The sequence below is a fragment of the Crinia signifera genome, chromosome 1, assembly GCF_055691185.1.
Source record: "Crinia signifera chromosome 1, ASM5569118v1, whole genome shotgun sequence".
NCBI lineage: Eukaryota > Metazoa > Chordata > Amphibia > Anura > Myobatrachidae > Crinia > Crinia signifera.
In genome coordinates, this window is record NC_139217.1 from 92,790,460 (window position 1) to 92,809,926 (window position 19,467).

General features: G+C 45.2%; 1 protein-coding gene across 4 annotated transcripts in view; it reads left to right on the forward strand.

The window, feature by feature from the left end:
* The window catches only part of LOC146058169 (EF-hand calcium-binding domain-containing protein 6-like), a 118,685-nt gene that overhangs the window by 14,693 nt on the left and 84,525 nt on the right, over positions 1 to 19,467 (forward strand). For all 4 annotated transcript variants that reach the window (XM_083170256.1, XM_083170264.1, XM_083170241.1 and 1 more), the window contains exons 3-7: positions 6,573 to 6,682; positions 10,562 to 10,662; positions 14,614 to 14,691; positions 16,337 to 16,504; positions 18,099 to 18,236. In XM_083170256.1, the coding sequence (XP_083026382.1) occupies positions 6,573 to 6,682; positions 10,562 to 10,662; positions 14,614 to 14,691; positions 16,337 to 16,504; positions 18,099 to 18,236 (595 nt within the window). The remainder of the gene's footprint in view (positions 1 to 6,572; positions 6,683 to 10,561; positions 10,663 to 14,613; positions 14,692 to 16,336; positions 16,505 to 18,098; positions 18,237 to 19,467) is intronic.

Genomic DNA, 19,467 nt, shown 5'->3' on the forward strand with positions numbered 1-19,467 from the left:
ACTGTGGTGGCTGACTGATTATATGTTGTGGGGACCAACTACTCAGCTATTTGCCACAATATAATCAGTCAGCCACCACATATAATTATCCAGCCACTACGATGTAGTCAGCCAGTCACCACAATTCAATCATGCAGATAATATTATCAGCCAGTGGCCACAATACAATCAGCCAGTGACTACAATAGAATCATCCACTCACAGCAATATATCAGCTGGATGCCACAACTCAATCATTCATCCACAAACAATGATGAAATGTCGTCAGAATTACAATGTGTGTCCTGGTGCACCTGGTAGCGGATCTCTGATAACTCCAGTCTTCTTTGTAAGTCAGGTGATGGTGACTTCCGCCCGATTCTGGTGGCGAAGATTGCTAACACCTAACCTCCTACCTAGTTCCTGACCTTAACCTAACCCAGCCCTCCAGCAGCCAAACCCGAGCCCTCCTTATCCTGCAGCCTGACCCTAATCTTTCACTCCCTGCAGAATGTTGACATTTCACATGTTGACATTTTGAAAATCGCAACAATTTTACAGTGTCGATATCTTAAGTGTCAATATTGTGGTGTCAACATTATGATTGTCACAATGTTAAATGTGGAGCTGGTGACTGCAAAGCAGGCTGCAGGGACTTAGGGGGAAATTTACTAAGATGTGTATTCTACTTCACATGTCATGTTGCTATGGGCAACCAATCAGAATCTACTTCTTTATTTAGCACCCTCTAGAAGATAGTAGACAGGATCTGATTGGTTGCCCATAGCAACAACACATGTGAAGTAGAATACACCACTTAGTAAATTTCCCCCATAGACAACTATCACAAGACTTCATTCATTTCTATCCCCCCTCCCCACCTACTTTCTGTTCCCGGGCCGCATGGGACCAGATCACACCTTATTCTGAATGTACCACGGCAGCCATTACTGGTTTTCTTTCTGTATTTTTGACTGACCGCTCAAATACAGAATTCTAAATATCTAAATAAAAGAATGAAAGCAGATAAACTGGAAGTTTAATCTGCTGTTTCCTTCTTTTAAGTATGCGGAATGTCTTTCTCAGTCATAGAAAGGGTTATCATCACTTGTCCATAAATAGACGATTAGGATGCAGATAACATTATCAGCCAGTGGCCGCAATACAATCAGCCAGCCACCGCAATATAATCCTTCTCCCACAGCAATATATCACCCAGCCGCCACAAAATGATCAGCCATTCAAGTCAACAGTTTAAGAGGGGGGGATGCCCTCATGTGTTCCCTGGGGCCTGCCAGCGTTTCTGTGGGTGCGCCCACCATTTCTCTGGGCACACCTATGAAATGCTGGGTGTCCACCCCGGAATGCCCCAGCCTGTCAGTCAGGCACCCCGGCGAATGAAAATTTCACAGAAGGCGCTCGCTTTGGGGGTCTGCACATAAGCATTAGCGCCTAGGCACATGCGCATCCCCCCCATAATAAACAAAGGGGACATATTTGCCCCATGCTGCACCACTGTGTAGTATGCTGACTCTTATCATCTATATGCCAGTGTTGCCTACCCTCCCGGAATAGCCGGGAGGGTTGCGAAAATCGGGTCCCCCTCCCGGATGGGCTTAAGGACTTCACGCTCAAGCCCTGCCCCCCCCGAAGTCATGCTAAATGTCTCCTCTCCGGGCTTCTCCCGGAGAGGAGATTACAAAAGTCGGCAACCCTGCTATATACAGTATATACAGTATATAGGTCTAGTGTCCATGAGTCTCCGAAACATTGCCATCTGCTGGCAGAGGGTGAAACTACATCTTACTCACACATGGACAAACACAGAAGGTGTTACACAGCAGACTAACTTTCGAAGCTTTTGCTTTGAGCAGGCTTACTAGTAGTGAGCTAGTTACCTTTGTTCAGTAAAGAAAGGAAGCAGGAATGTGTTCACTCCGCACAGTTTCTGTGAGATAACATCAGTTTTGCCAAACCATTACCTCCTAACTGTGCAGGGTTACAGGCTTGCTTAAAATAATGGTACCGGTAATTATAATCCAGAAATAAGAGGACTAACCTTCACACATTCATTAGAGGTTGAATGTATTATTGTCATTATCACCACCTAGTGGTAGGTTGTAGGAGATGTACTGATACTGTATTTCTCTTCCCATGAAATACTGTAGTACAGTATGTTACAGTTGAATAATGGTGGAACACAATGCTGCTGCCGGGATTCTCAATGGACTGACATGTGTTGCACAATCTAGTCACTAATACTAAGCTGCTAAACAGATATTTTAAGGTGTTCGTTTCAGGATCAATTGCTCATTTTGTTTAGTTGGTTTATTATGATTTACTTGCCCTGATACAAGATGTCAAGTTTCTAATGGTTATCTCGGTAACTTACACCTAATTGCATTTTTACATCTCCAATTACTGTACATGCGCCAATTCAAATTGGCCTTTTAAATAACAGAGTTTGTTAGCATATTGTACATTAAAGAGTTATTTTAAAGCGGAACATGGAATCCCACTTGTACCCAGCAGATCTATAGTGGGAGCTCTGAGGCATGCATAGGGTAATGCGGGGGCTGTGGCTATATAAAAGAGCATCATGGGGGCTCTGACAGTAGTTCAGGCTATATAGAAATGTGGGCAATTTATTAATCTTTCTAGTGAGTAGAAATCTTCCCCAAAGCAGCCAGTCAGCTCCTAGCTACCATTTGAAAAAATGTACTAGATAAACCCTAGAATGCAATTGGTGGCAATGGAAAACGCCTTTAGTTGTCCTCTTTAAAAGGTAGGATAAATATCTTACATAGCCTGGAAGAAATCCAGTGGAGCCTCTCTGGGATCGCAGTCCAATACAGTGGTTCACAAACTTTTTTGAGCGACGGCGCACTAGAAAATGTTGATTTTCTTTTTTTCACGGTACACATGGTCAAAAGTCTTCTATAGAGAAATTCAGAACAGATTCAATGAAGTAAGTTGTGCTTATATATCATCACTAGACTCAGTTATGTGGTGAGGGACAGGATTCGCTTCTGGTTGTATTATATGTTTGGATTTGCCTCTTACATTGACCATAACTAATTTGATTTGGTCTTGAAACTCCAACCCAAGGCACCCATGCAAGGTTCCCAATGCACTCCAGGGTGCGCAGTTTGTGAACCACTGGTTCAATGTCATCTATTTCTAGATTTTAGACACTTAATAAATAGGACATACACCACAGTGGATTTGGTATTTTTTGTCAACATTTGTCATGTCACTCACAACGTAGACACATACCATGTGTACATTATTCATGACGACACTGATGAAATGTTGGCATGACTAGAATGTGTGTCCTGGTGCACCTGGTAGCCGATCTCTGAAAGCTCTGGTGATGTCTTCTGGGTATGTCAGGTGATGGTGACTTCTGCCCAGACCTAGCGGGGAATAATGCTATCACCTAACCTCCTACCTAGTGCCCAAACCTAACGTTACCCTCCAGCAGCCTAACCCTACCCTCCTTATCCTGCAGCCTAACCCTAACTCTTCGCTCTCTGCACAATGTCAAAATTTCACCTGCCAATATTTTTAAGATATAGACATTTTTACAATGCCAACATTAGAAGTGCTGGAATGAAACAAGGAAGATAGACATAGGAAAAGTAATATGACTCAGCAATATCATCCAACTCATCTGACTGACTATCACTATGGGCGGGATTCTCTATCACAGAAATGCGGTAAAAACCCCGTTATCGTGGTTTTTACCGGATTTCTGTATTCTCTAACCTCCCTCTGCAGTGTCACCGCTGCGGAGGGAATCGCCAGCAAAAGCTGGCGGTTCCCTGCAGAAGCCTATGGGCTTCTTATCCCAGCATGCCCTGCGGCCGGCGCGTCAGTCATAGACCCGGAAGTCCAGCAACGGCGCCGCATCGCAAGGGACAGCTCTTACCGCAAGAGCTGTCCCTTGCGTTAATGACCGCATATTTTAGAGAATATGCGGTCATTAGAAATGCGGTGGCCGGCGAAGAGGGCTGCGGATTTTAGAGAATCCCGCCCTATGAGAGAAAAATAGAGAGAATAAGAAGCTAGACAGAATGGAAAGATGGGGAGAGAAAAGAAGGATAAGGTACAGATAAAGCTGATAAATAGGAGTCAGGGAGACTGCACCTATCTCCTCCAACGAATCTGACTGAAAAGAGAGAGAACTTTCTAGAGCCAGGCATATATTGTATGTAGGATCACTCCCCTGATATTCCATCAGCCAATCAAATCATTACTCCCCTCACACAGCACTCCTCCCCTTCAAAGCACAACCACCAGATGCCAGTGTCTATGAATTCATGTCACATGCTCATGCCCGTAAGTTTATGTCGTTCTGGATAAACTAGTTATCCTCTGCAATCTTTCAATTATACTTATGCATAGTTGCCTACCCTCCTGCATTCTGCAGGAGACTCCCTGAAATAGCAGCAATCTCCCTCTCTCCTCATTAGTCTAGCAATCTCCCTCATTTCACCTAGCCCACATTACACTGTTACATTTTGGGGAAAAAGGAATGAGAGATAAATACATTTACAATGAATCATCAGCGCCATTTCCCAGCTCTTTACCAAGTATAGTTTCTCTTACTTACTGCTTTGGGGCTCATCTACATTTGGATACAAGTCATTTTTGAAAATTCCTCTCAGAGGTATCTCTCCATATATGGAACTAGACACGCCAATTGGGTGGAGCATGACACGTCACCTCAATGGGTCACCTTGCAAAATTCTACTACCAACTATAATCTCCCTGAAACTAGTTTTCAAAAGTAGGCAAGTTTGTACATGTAGATTCACTATATTGTATATCGGTCGCTAGAATGATCACTGTACTGTATAGAGGTACATAAAATGTTCTTTTTATTGTAAACAAATCCTTAGAATGACATTTGTATAGCTGCAGCTACCAAAAACTCCAAAACTCCTAAAAATCGAGAGACAGAAAAATTGTGTGAAGAGGAAAAGATGAGTAAACTGCTGGTGCTGGTGCTGCTGGTGCTCCTTTCCACAGGTTCCAGTCTTTACTAGGTGATCAGAATGTCAAGTCACTTCCTGTCAATGGTCCCTGTTGGTTGCTAGGCAATGGGAATGCCAGGTGGCCACAGTAAGTGACTGTTTCTGTCTGACAATAGGGATTTTTGACATTCAGTGCTGCAGCTGCACAGTTTCTCTTTGAGGCTGGCCTGTCCTCGCTGGTACTCCTGGTTGGTCCTGGTGTCTTCTAAAAGGCAGGCAGTCTTGCTGGGTCCTGCAGGTTATAGCTTGTGCTCTGTTGTGAACTGCTTGTCCATATTTTAGGTGCCTGCACTCCGTACTTATCCTGTGGATACACTGTCCGTTTGCCACATTACCTGCGTGTCCGTTATTCTGTCTGTGCCTTGTCTGAATCCCTGTTTGGTTTCCATTCTGTTTACCTTGAACCTGCCTCCCTCATTTGCCTTCATGCCTGGCCATATCCAACAACTGGGTTTTGAGTGGATGGTGGGAAACCTGCGCCATAGACCTGTTATTTGGTTGTAGCAGCTGGGTGCACGGGTACACTACTTACTACCCAAATTTGTGTGAAGATAGACAGGTGGGGGTGGGCACCCTGCGCTTACTAACCAAAATAAGGAGTTACCCTACACAGTGGTTTGGTACACAAAAAGTGAATGTTTAATTTAAACCGATAGCATGCAAAACTTGTACATCATATTCAAGTGATATTAGGGTAACTAAGCTTTAAAAAGGATTCATTTAAAACAAATTGTATAAAGGGATTTAAAATATGTATATCTAAACATCTAATACTGGTATATACAAAACACAATGGGACTGGGGGATACCAAACAAACAAACATAAATATGAGTCCAGTACTGGTATGGTTCTTGTTGCAGCAATTGCTGAGTATGATTCCTTTTTAGAAAGTCAAGTAAAGTCAAAACAGGGTTGGTACCTGGTTATCCAAGGTGCAGGGGGTGTCTGCCGGCAGACTTACCCTTCCGTGCCGTGTGTGTGCAGCGGCAATAGAGGGGTATCCACAATAATCACCACAAACATCATCAAACATTGATGTTTGTGGATACCCCTCTATTGCCGCTGCACACACACGGCACGGAAGGGTAAGTTTGCCGGCAGACACCCCTGCACCTTGGATCACCTGCACCAGTCCCATTGTGTTCTGTATACCGGTATTAGATGTTTAGATATACATATTTTTAAAACCACTTATACAATTTGTTTTAAATGAATCCTTTTTAAAGCTTAGTTACCTTAATATCACTTGAATATGATGTACAAGTTTTGCATGCTATCGGTTTAAATTAAACATTCACTTTTTGTGTACTAAACAAACTGTGTAGGGTAACTCCTTATTTTGGTTAGTAAGCGCAGGGTGCCCACCCCCACCTGCATATCCAACAACTGTAGGACTTGTCTCTTCTAGACTCTTTTTGTCTTTTTAAATTTATGATAACTGTACAAACTGTATTTCAAGCATAACTGATCAAACTGCGTAATATTTACTTTTTTACCATTTCCGCCACCAAAGGAAGACATGTGATGAAGGTCTTGTTTATATCCACATACAGGTCAGAGGGCAGATATCGCGAGTCGTGCCCAAAGCAGAGAAAGCTCTGCTAGTAGCAGGTCCAGTCTGGTGTCAAGACCTGGAACCCAATTACGGATTATAATCGATGAGGTAATCATATGTAGATTAGATCCATAGAATTTAAATATGCAAATAATTACATGGGTACTATTGATTGGGTATTCTTATGTTTTGGGATAAATAACCCACACCTCTTATTTCATACATCATTTCATGTATCACAGCTCAATATACTGCAATGCAAAATATCTAAAACATATCATACAAATGAGTATAATGTGATATTGCACCTCCTCTGTATCTTATGTATTCCCTGGGTCCCTGCAGACCCACTACTAGCTACACCTGTACCCTAAATCCTCAATGGTAAATTTACTAAAGCTTCTAAAAATGAAAAGAGGTGATGTTGCCTATAGCCAGAGCCGGCCTTAGGCATAGGCAAACTAGGCAATTGCCTAGGGCATTTGGAATGCCATGGGGCACCAGCAGCTTCTGCTGATTAAAATGATACGCAGCATGCCTATATTCTGTGTGTGAGTGAGGCTGTATCTGCATATGAAATAGTGTATTCGTGGAAATCACTGTAACATAGCATTCCGTATGCAGGTACAGCAACAGCCGCACACAGAATATAGGAATGCCGCATATCACTTTAATCATTGGAAGCTCCTTGTTTGTCCTGGTCACATAACAATGCAAATAAGACAAATTTTCAGCAAAAAAGGCACCCAACGTTAGCAGAACTGGTCAGGAGCTGCATGGCCTAATGAGGCAAGATGTATGAGGAAACATCTGTATCCAAGCAGAGGCAGAGGTCGTGGCCATGCCCCTTCCCAGCAAGAACACATCCCTGTTTGGGCTGCGCACCGAATGTGTGCGCTGTTTCTATTTAAAATATTGAGGGTAGGAGCACCAATATGATGACTGCTGTGATGAGGGATGAGGGTTGATGGTGCTGGGAAAGGGGAGCAGGGTCAGAGGCAGAACTATTGGCAGTGCTAGTTCGCCTAGGGCATCATTTAGGCTAGGGCCGGCTTTGCCTATAGCAACCAATTCGATTCTGTCTTTCATTTCTTTATGGCATCCTAGAAAATTATAGACTCTGACTGGTTGCGTTGTGCAAAAACACCTTTTTTATTTTTAGAAGCTTTTGTAAATGTACCCCTCATTGTTAAATATTTATGTCAGAGCTAAAATACAATCCACATCCCCCCCCAACCCTACAATAACAAGATACAGTAAGTGCCTTTTTAAGCTTGTGGGCCAGATGCACCAAGCTCTAAAAAGTGGTAACTTTGAGAGTGATAAACAACAAGCCCCCAACTGTCAAACCCAGCCTTAGCGGGTGGTTTATCATTTTCCACTTTATCACTTGTTGAAGCTTGGTACATTTATCCCTGCATCTGATTTTTTACAGCTGTCCTCCTACTAATCATTGCCTCCTTTTCAAAATCTCTCCAGAGGCACCAAAGTATGTTTACCAGTCATACACAGACAGTTCTCAGTATGTCATGTGGAGAGGAGGCAGGGGTGTAACTGACAGAGACAACTGAGTCTCCTGCCTTCGGGCTCCAAGCCCTAAAGGGGCACCTGCATATTTAGTAGCAGCTGTGTAGTTCACTGTGGGATCCAAGTGTGACTGCAGTTCTTCCAATGGAACTTACCAATTCTGTCCGAGGAGCACTGCTAGCACCTCCAATATAGAGCAAGATGACTCCTGCCTGGTACCGCTCAACCTGTGCATCTACCGTGGTGGCAGTGCCACCCCAACCTCCCTCCCCCCCCCCCAATAGAAAATACTTAAATACTCACCAGACGCGGCCAGCATGGAGGTCACTTCTACAGCGTGACAGGAGCAGCTGCTGGATCTGGGGGAACAGGGGAGAGGGGAGACTCGAGTCAGATAAAAGCACCACTTCAAGAAACTTAATTAACTGGGGCTGGTGTAATTGGACAGCAGCTGGATCTGTTGTCTAATCACAGCAGCCCCTGTCAATGAAGCACTCATTGAAGTGCATCTTCTACCATACTTTTTAATGAGCTTTTTTAGCCCATGACTTACCCCTGACCCTCGGCGCTTCATCCCCTTATACTTGTTTGGGAGGTACTCTTATCGGTGCCTCCCAAACTAATTTAAATGGTACAAATTACTAAAATAATATAAAGAAAATACTTATGACACAGAATATGTGTCATACAGATGGACCGTCCCCTCTGGTGAGCACCGGCGGACAGGGGCTCCATTAAACTGGAACGCACGTGCATGCGCATCCCTGTCTCTTGTCGGCTGAGCAGCAAGTCCCTGCCTGTCTACGTTTCAGGGAGATGGGCAGGGTTAGGGGGGGGGGGGGGTGGGGTCAGGGTGGCAGTGGGAACCAGCACTGTTGGCGGGGGAGGTGGCGGGGGAGGTGGCGGACTGCAGCAGGGAGCTCCGTCGCCACGGCGCACGCCAGCATCTCATGTGCGCACGGCATGGTGGCTGGCGGGGGCTGGTGATAGTTTTGCCAGCCCCTGCAACGATGGAGCCAGCTCCATCTGTAAGTATAGTCTTTGTATTATTTTAAACAAAATTACAGGGTAAGCACTGCATCCCCTGACTGCATGTCCCTGGCACCCACCACTTCCACTTGACTGTGAGATGGGACACCTATTAATGCTGCAGAGTGTAATAAATAAATACAGGATAGCGGCAGTCAATATTCTGGCAGTCAGAATACAGACACCAGCCCTAACCCTAACTCTCCTCCCGCAGCATAACCCTAAACCTGCCAGGCATACTTACACTAACCTTTAGAGTGGCATTGCAACATTTCATACGCAATGGGCATTTTTGCCCAGCGTGTATGCACAGCAATGATGAAAATCGCTCAGTTCATAAACACGGAGCGATTTTCGCGGGGTGGACGGCTTTCCATAGCAAGCCAACATGCTATGGAAAGCCGTCCACACAGTCACGCATCTGCTGGTAATGTTGACTGAGCGCAGATGTGTTTACAATTCCAATGTGCTGCTGCTTTTACAAGGGATACTCAACAATATAACACAAGCAGCGGTGTTGTAATGTTTGTTTCAATTCTATCAGCGCTGCTACGGTATTTAACTCTTGTATTTACAGGAAAAAACACACACTGTGACCCATAATAAAACACGTATAGGGATAATCTGCTTTCCCTTAATTTTATATATTTTCAATAGCAATGACATAGCATACAATGAGATCGATCCTATTAAATGCGAAGGTATCGATGTGTCCCTGCGATGGAGTGTGATGGATGCCAGGGCTGGTGCGCATGGGTGGTCAGCAAGGACTGCACTACACAATGGCCACTTCCGGGGAAGGGATCCATAGTTCATAGACTACTATTGGGAAGTCTTTGCATTCCCGATATTCATAAATCTGGTAGCATCGCATCCCCATAGAAACCTATGGTGAATGCTCTGCAGGCAGCAATGGAGCATTTGTTGCAGATATCAGCAAGGCTAGCCCAACCATTAGGCAGAAGCCTATGGGCTCCAGAATCTGGAATGTGTTTCTGACTATCACAAAACTGACAATGACTCTGAGAGAGGCATCCTTGTTAAACTTAATGCAAACGGCAGTTGTTGAACTTCTAAGACACCACTTTCCCCATGAGGTTCTGGAAAGTCAGTATTGGTAAATGGGTTTTGGTGGCAGCGGTAAGCTGAAGTTTTGCCTCAAGTGCCGAAAAACTGTACGCTGGCCCTGGGTATTAGAGATATCTGCCAATGTCCCACCATTTACATTCCAGGCAAAAATAATATTTGAAACTAGCCCCAGAAAAACTGGTGTTTTGGGGGAAATAGCCACAAATATTTTTTTATTATATAGGGCCCTAAATGAACATTGTTGGCTTTTCTCCATTGTGTCAGGCTTGTAAATCTTAAGAAGCTTTCATTTTGGTGAGGATGATACTTGTGTTGCTAAAATTACTTTATTATGTATTGCAGCTGGAGCATGTGTTACAGGAAAAGCTAAGATCTGGGGGATATTTCAGCCTCAGGCAGCTGTTTAAAAACAATGATCCAGAAGGCAAAGGTCAAGTGAACAGGTTGGTGAATCAAATACACTTCCACAACCCCTTTCTAATACACACACAGGGCCAGATTTTGAGTTGCATACATCTGTAAAAATAGACAGATCACACTTTTTTGAGGCGACTGCACACACATCTCAGGGCCGTCTTAAAAGCAGTGTAAAACAATGCAAAGCAATGCACTGGGGCCCCTACACACCTGTTGATGAAGCCACCTGTATTTAAGAAACCAGCATCGGGCTCTTGGATCTTGGACTGATCCTAGTTCCAAAAATATGGGACAGAAAAAGACTAGGGGTCCCCTGTATTATGGATTACCATCATGTGTGCTATAGGATATGTTAGGGTATATATACCACGCTTCTGAAGAAGGATTTCTGCCGAAACGTGTTAAGTGTGACCTGTCTGTTGGACTCTCTGCTTTGGCTTCCAATCCAGATTGGGGGACTTTTGCTGTTTTCCTGGGAGGAAAACAGGAGGTGGATAGGCAGATGTGGGCATGTCACTGACATCACTGACATAGTTGATGTTCCTGAGAAGTATCAGGAGGTGGATAGGCAGATGTGGGCTTGTCACTGACATAGTGGCTGTTCCTGGGATATAACAAGAGGTGGATAGGCAGATGTGGGCATGTCACTGACATAGTGGCTGTACCTGGGAGATAACAGGAGGTGGATAGGCAGATGTGGGCATGTCACTGACATAGTGGCTGTTCCTGGGAGATAACAGGAGGTGGATAGGCAGATGTGGGCATGTCACGGACATCACTGACATAGTGGCTGTTCCTGTGAGATAACAGGAGGTGGATAGGCAGATGTGGGCATGTCACTGACATAATTGCTGTTCCTGAGAAGTAGCAGGAGGTGGATAGGCAGATGTGGGCATATCACTAACATCGTGGCTGTTCATGGGAGATAAGAGGAGATGGAAAGGCAGATGTGGGCATGTCACTGACATAGTAGGTGTTCCTGAGAAGTAACAGGAGGTGGATAGGCAGATGTGGGCATGTCACTGACATAATTGCTGTTCCTGAGAAGTAGCAGGAGGTGGATAGGCAGATGTGGGCATGTCACTGACATCACTGACAGTGGCTGTTCAAGAGAAGTAGCAGGAGGTGGATAGGCAGATGTGGGCATATCACTAACATCACTGACATAGTGGCTGTTCGTGGGAGATAAGAGGAGATGGAAAGGCAGATGTAGGCATGTCACTGACATCACTGACATAGTGACTGTTCCTGGGAGATAACAGGAGGTGGATAGGCAGATGTTGGCATGTCACTGACATCACTGACATAGTGGCTGTTCCTTGGAGATAAGAGGAGGTGGATAGGCAGATGTGGGCATGTCACTGACACAGTAGGTGTTCCTGAGAAGTAACAGGAGGTGGATAGGCAGATGTGGGCATGTCACTGACATAGTGGCTGTTCCTGAGAAGTAACAGGAGGTGGATAAGCAGATGTGGGCATGTCACTGACATCACTGACCTAGTGGCTGTTGCTTGGAGATAACAGAAGGTGGATACTGTATGTCAATGAATGTCAGTTTGTGAGACTAGGGTGCTATTGATGGGGTTATGAATACATCTGTATCATGAATAAGGAGTAAGAATTTCAGCAAGGCTTCCTTCTACCTTTGGTGCTGATGACCACACCCCTTTCCCTAGCCACACCCCTGTTACCCAGGTTATCCTCCAGACTCGGTTATCCTACTACTAAATACTTACTGAGCCATGGTTCACATATGCATACTTATATATATAACAAATGTCTCTTGACAATTTCATAAGACACATTACAAGATTCAGGTAGCCAAAGGTCTTCAAGAATTACAAATAGTCTAATTAATTTTTTTGGAGGCCTATGGCCCTTATTCAGATCTGATCACAGTACAAATTTGTTCTCAAAATGGGCAAAACTATGGGCCTTATTCAGATTTCATCGGTACTGCGCGCATTCGCACGCAGTACCGATGTTATGCGTCTGCGCATGCGCAGGCGTGTTTCTGCGCATGTGCAGGCGCATGGTGCACGCACCCATGGCAGCGAGGGGGGGCGGAGATGGGCGGGGAGCACCGGGCTGCCCCATTACCATATGGGAATGCCCAGCGTTCCATGGGCGTTTCCATGAGATCGCTGGGCGTTCTCATGGTAATGAGGCAGTGACGCGGGTGTGTGGGCCGGGTAGCTGACATCACCGGATGTCAGCTGCCCGCCCATATCACGCCAGCGTGCACGCTTAACTAAGTAACTCAAAAGTCACTTATATAAGCGTGCACGCTAAACATCATTCGATGGTCACCGACCATCGAATGATATGGGCGGACACCCCAGCAAAGCGAATGGATGTTTATGCAAAACATACATTCGCTGCTGTGCGGGCGAAGCCGCACTTTGCTGGGGCGGCGGGGTTTGGTGTACTCGCAAGGCTGCGAATTCGCAGCCTTGCGAATCAACCTGAATAACCCCCTATGTGCACTGCAGGTGGGGCAGATGGAACATGTGCAGAGAGAGTTAAATTTGGGTGGGGTGTGTTGAAACTGAAATCTAAAATTTGCAGTGTTAAAAAAATGCAGCCAGTATTTACAGTGCACAGAAACAAAATAACTGACTCAAATCTAACTCTCTCTATACATGTTACATCTGCCCCACCTGCAGTGCACATGGTTTTGCCCATTTTGAGAACAAATTTGTACTGCGAACAGATCTGTATAAGGGTCTATGTGTATGTATAAGCAAGGGCAGAATAGCATATCTCCTACCTGTCTCAATTTACAACCCTGAAAGGGGCAAAATTATTACCAAAATGGGTGGAGCTTTGCAGATTGGGGTGGGTTTTTTTATACCAATAAATCATGCCTTTATGCTGTGAAGTGGATCAGGCCTTGCCAAGTACCATACTAAAGTATGGGTAGGGGTCTGTCAGTGCTGCTTCAGCCTCTGTGCTCTCAGAAGGTCAGTTCGGGCACTGCTACTGGTCATGTGCGACCCTGATAAAGCCATTAAAGTGAAATGCGCATTGGCGGAACACCTATGTTGTGTTGTTATGGTAACAGTGATAGGTTACTGTGTGTGGCCTAGACAGAAGGGCTCAATAGTGGAGTTACCTGTAAGCCATATGATAGATAGCTGGCGAAGGCTGATTGGCTATGCTGAATCACCTCTATGCAATATTGTTAGCAAATGAGATTGCTAAAGATTTTACTTCACCTCGTGGGCGAACGATCTATGTCAGTGGTTCCCAACCCTGGTCCTCAAGTACCCCCAACAGTGCACATTTTCCTAGGTAACCCAGCAGGTGCACTCATTATTCAGACACATTTTAAAAGATCCGCTACTGGTCATGTGCGACCCTGAAGCCATTAAAGTGAAATGCGCATTGGCGGAACACCTATGTTGTGTTGTTATGGTAACAGTGATAGGTTACTGTGTGTGGCCTACACAGAAGGGCTCAATAGTGGAGTTACCTGTAAAACATAGGATTAGGATTACCACCTCATCCCTTTAATTCCGGACACATATTAATTACACAGGATCTGTGGCAGTTTAAAACCAGGTGAAATGGAGTCTTGAAGTCACCCAGCCACAGAACCCGTGTAATTAATATGTGTCTGGAATTAAAGGGATGAGGTGGTAACCCTAGCCGCAGGTGGCATCTCATGGCCAGTCGCCGAAAAATGAAGAAATTTCTAACTACAGTTACATGCACTGGTGGGTTGGACTGGCATGTAGAAGAATAAAGCCTATCAATTCACAAGGAACTGGTGACATCACTGGTCCGACTCCATGCCTCATAGTTCAGTGATGTCACTACATAGCTCCTATTGAATTAATAGGCTTAAAATACTCATCTTGTAGGCCGATAACATATGAAAGTGAACAATAGTGAGTTTATCTGTCAGACATTAGAGAAGCTGTTAATGTTTATGCTGAATAATACTCACTACAGCTGACATTTGTGTCTTATAGGGATGTGCTACTCATAATGTTAACAAAATTCCTTGGAAGGCCTATAAGCTCTAGACAGTTTCAGCAACTCCTTTTAAGGTACGTCATCTGGAAATCTTGTTTTATCTCTATTATACATTATACTGTATATCTGTTGTTTATCTCACCTTTGCATTTTAATACTGTTTATTTGTTACAATGCAAGTTGTTTCATAGGGCCTAATTCTGCATGGATTGCTAATTGGAGAATAAACAGTTACCTCCAATCAGAAAGTTGGTGCACAGAAAGAAAAGAATAAACTCCTGTTGCAAAAAAGTCCATCGCATATAGTGGTCATCGCCGATGTCAAAGACAGACCCAAAAAGTGCCATGGGCACGTCTGTGCTTTCACAAACACACCCAGAAAATGCCATGTTTTCACCCCTAAACGCCGGCTTCCTGTCAATCAAACTGTCACTGCTATGTGTATGTCCTTGCTCAATGCGAACATTCCATAATGGACTGGAGTGCACATTTCCTAAATAGCAATCGATGCTGAAAAAAGCCCATAGTGTGTTTGTGAAGTTGTGTAAATATGCAGTAGGCTAATTCTGCATTATCAAACACAGTTTATTATTGTTAACACAAGCCTGGTGAAGAGATAAAGTGGAGATAAAGTAGCAGGTAATAATGCACCAGCCAATCAGCTGCGTTTGATAATTATAGTTATGAGTTGATTGGCTGGTACATTATCTCCTTTCACTTTATCTCTTCACCTGGCTTAATACATCCGCCCCACTGTATTGTGTGTGGCAGGTAATGCAGTTTCAATTCCAGATGCTTTTTGCAAGTAGAAGTCACTTGCTAACATCCATGATATTCTGAGTCAGGCACATCTAAGTGACCACACCACTCCTCACACAACAGCCATCAGTTTGCAGGAACAGCCAGGGGCTGTAAAATGAGTATTGGAGTCAATGTGGGGTTGGAGGGTGGCAGTAGGATGATGCTTTGCCTAAGGTGCCAAGGGGCCCTGTGTAGCAACCAGCTGCTGTCAACGCAGAAGTCCCCTGTATATTGATGTAATCAGAGGGGAGGGCTCCCAACACATCACTCCCCTGTATTGACATCAGCAGAATGACTGCAGGGCCTTGCCTCTTTCCCAAAGGCTACGGCCTTGTGTCAGGGAGTGGGGTACTATTGGCTGCACCGGTGGTGGTTATCGACCACGTTGCCACCACTGCAGCTGTGTGATACCTTACAAATCAGAATTTGGGCCGCAGACCACGATGTACGAGCAGTTTGCATCAAGATTGGGGATTGCAACTCAGAATAAGGTGCATTGTTTATGCTATGCATGATTTGCGTGCTAGTAAAGTAAGCATGAAATTATAGCTATGTATAAAACAGAATTTTACATAATACGGTAGGAAAATATATTTACTTTAAATAGATTAACTAATTGTCATAATTGTGATGATTTGCTAGTGTTCCTGCGATATGTTTATACAAACATTTTATTTCTTTTACCTCCTCTTTCCTGTTCCTTGGTCACTATTCATTGTCTATTATATTACGTGTGACCTGGAGAAATAGTATAGGATCTGAACTCATGGCAGGAACTGAGAATAACAGACTACAATGGCATGCTCTCCAGTTCTCTCACCACTTGCTGACCAATCACTGCATGGTAGAAGCTATATATACGATCACTATGGGATTGACCACTGTATTTTCATATGTACATATATCCTCACTGTCTAGGCTGAAACTTGATGAAAAGACCATAATAAAGTTTGAGGAGCTGTATGCAGCAATACGAGATCCTGTGCCGGAAGGACGCCCCACCTGGCTGGATCCAGTCACCAGGAGAACAGAAGACAAAATGTTGACCGCATCCCAAGTCCATACACAGCTGAAGACTAAACAAAGGTAAGAGCAGCTTCATTCAGCTGTGAAATATGTAAACGGCACAATATCTCCCACTGTGCGTGTTTTCCGATGGTTACTGCTCTTGTAACCGTTGTGGAGCACAAGATGTATAAACGGTGAAATGCGTCAAAACTACGAAAATCTACATTTGGCCACATTCCCATATGTACTGGACCAAGGTTTGGAATGCAATACATTCCGGATAGGGATGGCCTCCCAAAACATCGACGGTTGGGACCTAGTGCTTGATGTTTTGGGCATCGATAGGGCGAGAATAGTTTGATGCCCTCGATGGATGTATCATCCGGTGTAGCGGCGGCGCGGGGGTGGCGGCTGGCTGGGCGCCGGTGAGAGCAGATCAGCAGTGGCAGCCTGTGTCGCTCTCACTCACTGTGTGCAGTGCTGCAGTCTGCAGACAGTGACAGAGGCCGGCTTCCACCACTACGGAGCATCTGCAGGGAAACTCTGTGTGTCTGCAGAGCACAGCACTTGACTTGAGAGGGGAAGGTCGGAAATTTCAGGTGCACAACGCGCGGCATGTGACAGGGGAAGGTGAAGTGGAGGCTGGAGCTGGAGAAACTAATGATTCTGTCTGACTCCAAGTCCTGCCCTGTAAGTTCCTTTTTTTTCTGCCCTGCTTGTCTTAATACTTAATTGTTCTCCATATATATAAATATATATATATATATATATATATATATATATATATATATATTGATAATCCAATGAAGAAGGCACACAAGCAATTATGCAGAAATGACTGCATTAGCACCTAGCACTTGCAGGGTCTCCCCCGTCCTCAGGAGGATACAGCATAAATATAAACTCAAAAAGACATTCACTTTCCCATATAATTACCCCCACTGTAGTCCCCGCTGGGCGCCCGGGTCCATCCTACCAAAAGTGTTCGGCACCCTACTTCCCGTATCGCGCACAGTAGGAAGTCAGGGCACACTCAGGTGCATTCCACTGCTCCTCCTCTGCGTTCCACTGGCTGGCAGTACCCAGCTCATGACAGGCGGATCCACGGCACCCAGCTGTAACAGAAGAAGCGAATTTAGACCGAGTGAATGGGTGCCATGGATCTGCCTTTATGATGTAGCTGGATACTGCCGTCCGGTGGAAAACGGTGGGGGATCAGTGGAACGCACGTGAGTGTGCCCTGACTTCCTACCGGAAGTACGGTGCAAAGCACTTCCGGTAGGATGGACCCGGGCGCCTGGCGGGGATGGAGAGATAAACATTTATATGGGTAAGTGAATGTCTTTTTGTGTGTATATTTATGCTGCTATGCTCCTGTGAGTCGGTTCTTCTCATGTGCTAAACACGTCCCTTAACATGCTGTGGTCACCCCCATGGGGGCCCCTGGAAGTTGATGTACCGGGGCCCAGGATTTCTCTTGGCAGCCCTGAGTACGCTCTGAGTTTACATCTCAGTTTAAAGATGATCAGCAGTGACGTGACCCTAAAGACACAGATAAGATGCAACCGCAGCCGCACCTGATTCTGATTTACATTCTGCCCCTTATGTTTTTTATATGTAATACGTTTTCATTGATTTTATCAAAAGTACAATGTGTCTTCATAAATACTAGATTAGAGGACCTCTCTGCACTGATATCACAGATGAAGCCAGATGGTTCTGCAAGGATCCTACCCCCCGAATTCAGAGCCATGCTTGTTCAACTAGGATTGAACATGGAAGATGAAGAGTATAGTAAACTTTTTAAAAGGTTTGTACTTACCTCCTATTATAGTAGACTCTGCTATAATAATGAATCTATTAAAGGAATATGGGAATATATTTACTGTCTTTATTAAATCAGCAACTTTTTAAAATGAGGGTTGTAAGTAAAGGTCCATACACACTGGGTGATTATGCCCAGCGTGTATGGACAGCGATGACCAATGCCATCGCTGGGGGGGGGGGAGCACCTCAGTGCATACACACTCAGCGGCTTTCCCCCTGCCCCGCGTGGTCAGCGGGGGCTTTACATAGTGCAGCACAATGCAAAGCCGTCCTCAAAGCCGCTCATTTGCTGGTAATACCAGCAAATGAGCAGCTTTCCTGGCAATGATGCGGGACGGCGCTGCAGTGCTCAGCGCTCATCACCAGGTCATACACACTGGGTGGCTTTGAACTGAAAGCCGCTCAAACTGGGTGTCTTTCAGCTCAAAATGGCGAGTGTGTATGGGCCTTAAAAGTATTTTACTATCTGTTACTAGGAATCCATTGCAAGCCCACTGTGGATCATGTAACACAGGACTGTTATATTCTACCCAGGGCTGCCGAGAAGGGGGGGGGGGGGAGTGGGTACAATTTACCCTGGCCCAGGCCTGTCAGGGGGGCCCAGGTCCGGACACACATACACAGACACTTTTTTTTTGCCATCGGTGGCGGGTGCACGAGTGGCAGCAGCAGTCTAGTTTGCAGGAAGGGGGGTGCTAGGTAGCAGCAATGTAGTGAACAGTAAGGGGGGTGCAGGGTAATAATGGTGTAGTGTGCAGTTAAGGGGGTGCAGGGCAACAGCAGTCTAGTTTGCAGGAAGGGGGATGCAGGGTAGCAGCGGTATAGTGTGCAGGAAAAGGGGTGCAGGATAACAGCAGTTTATGTGTGTGGGGGTTGTAGGGCATGGTAAGGAGGTGTAGGGTAGTGGAGGTAGTGTAGTGTGTGTGCATGGAGGGGGAGGAGGGTAGTGAAGGTAGTGTAGTGTGTGCGGGGAGTAGGGTGCAGAGCAGTGGCAATGTAATGTGCGGGGACGGGTGCAGGGTAGTGGCAATGTATTCTGAGGGTGCAGGGTAGTGGTGGTAGTGTAGTATGTGCAGGGAGGTGGGTGCAGGGTATTGGTAGTGTAGTATGTACGGGAAGGGAGGTGCAGGGTGGTGGCAATAGTGTAGTGTGTGCAAGGAGTAGTGGCGATGTGTGTGGGGAAGAGGGTGCAGGGTAGCGATGGTAGTGTGTGC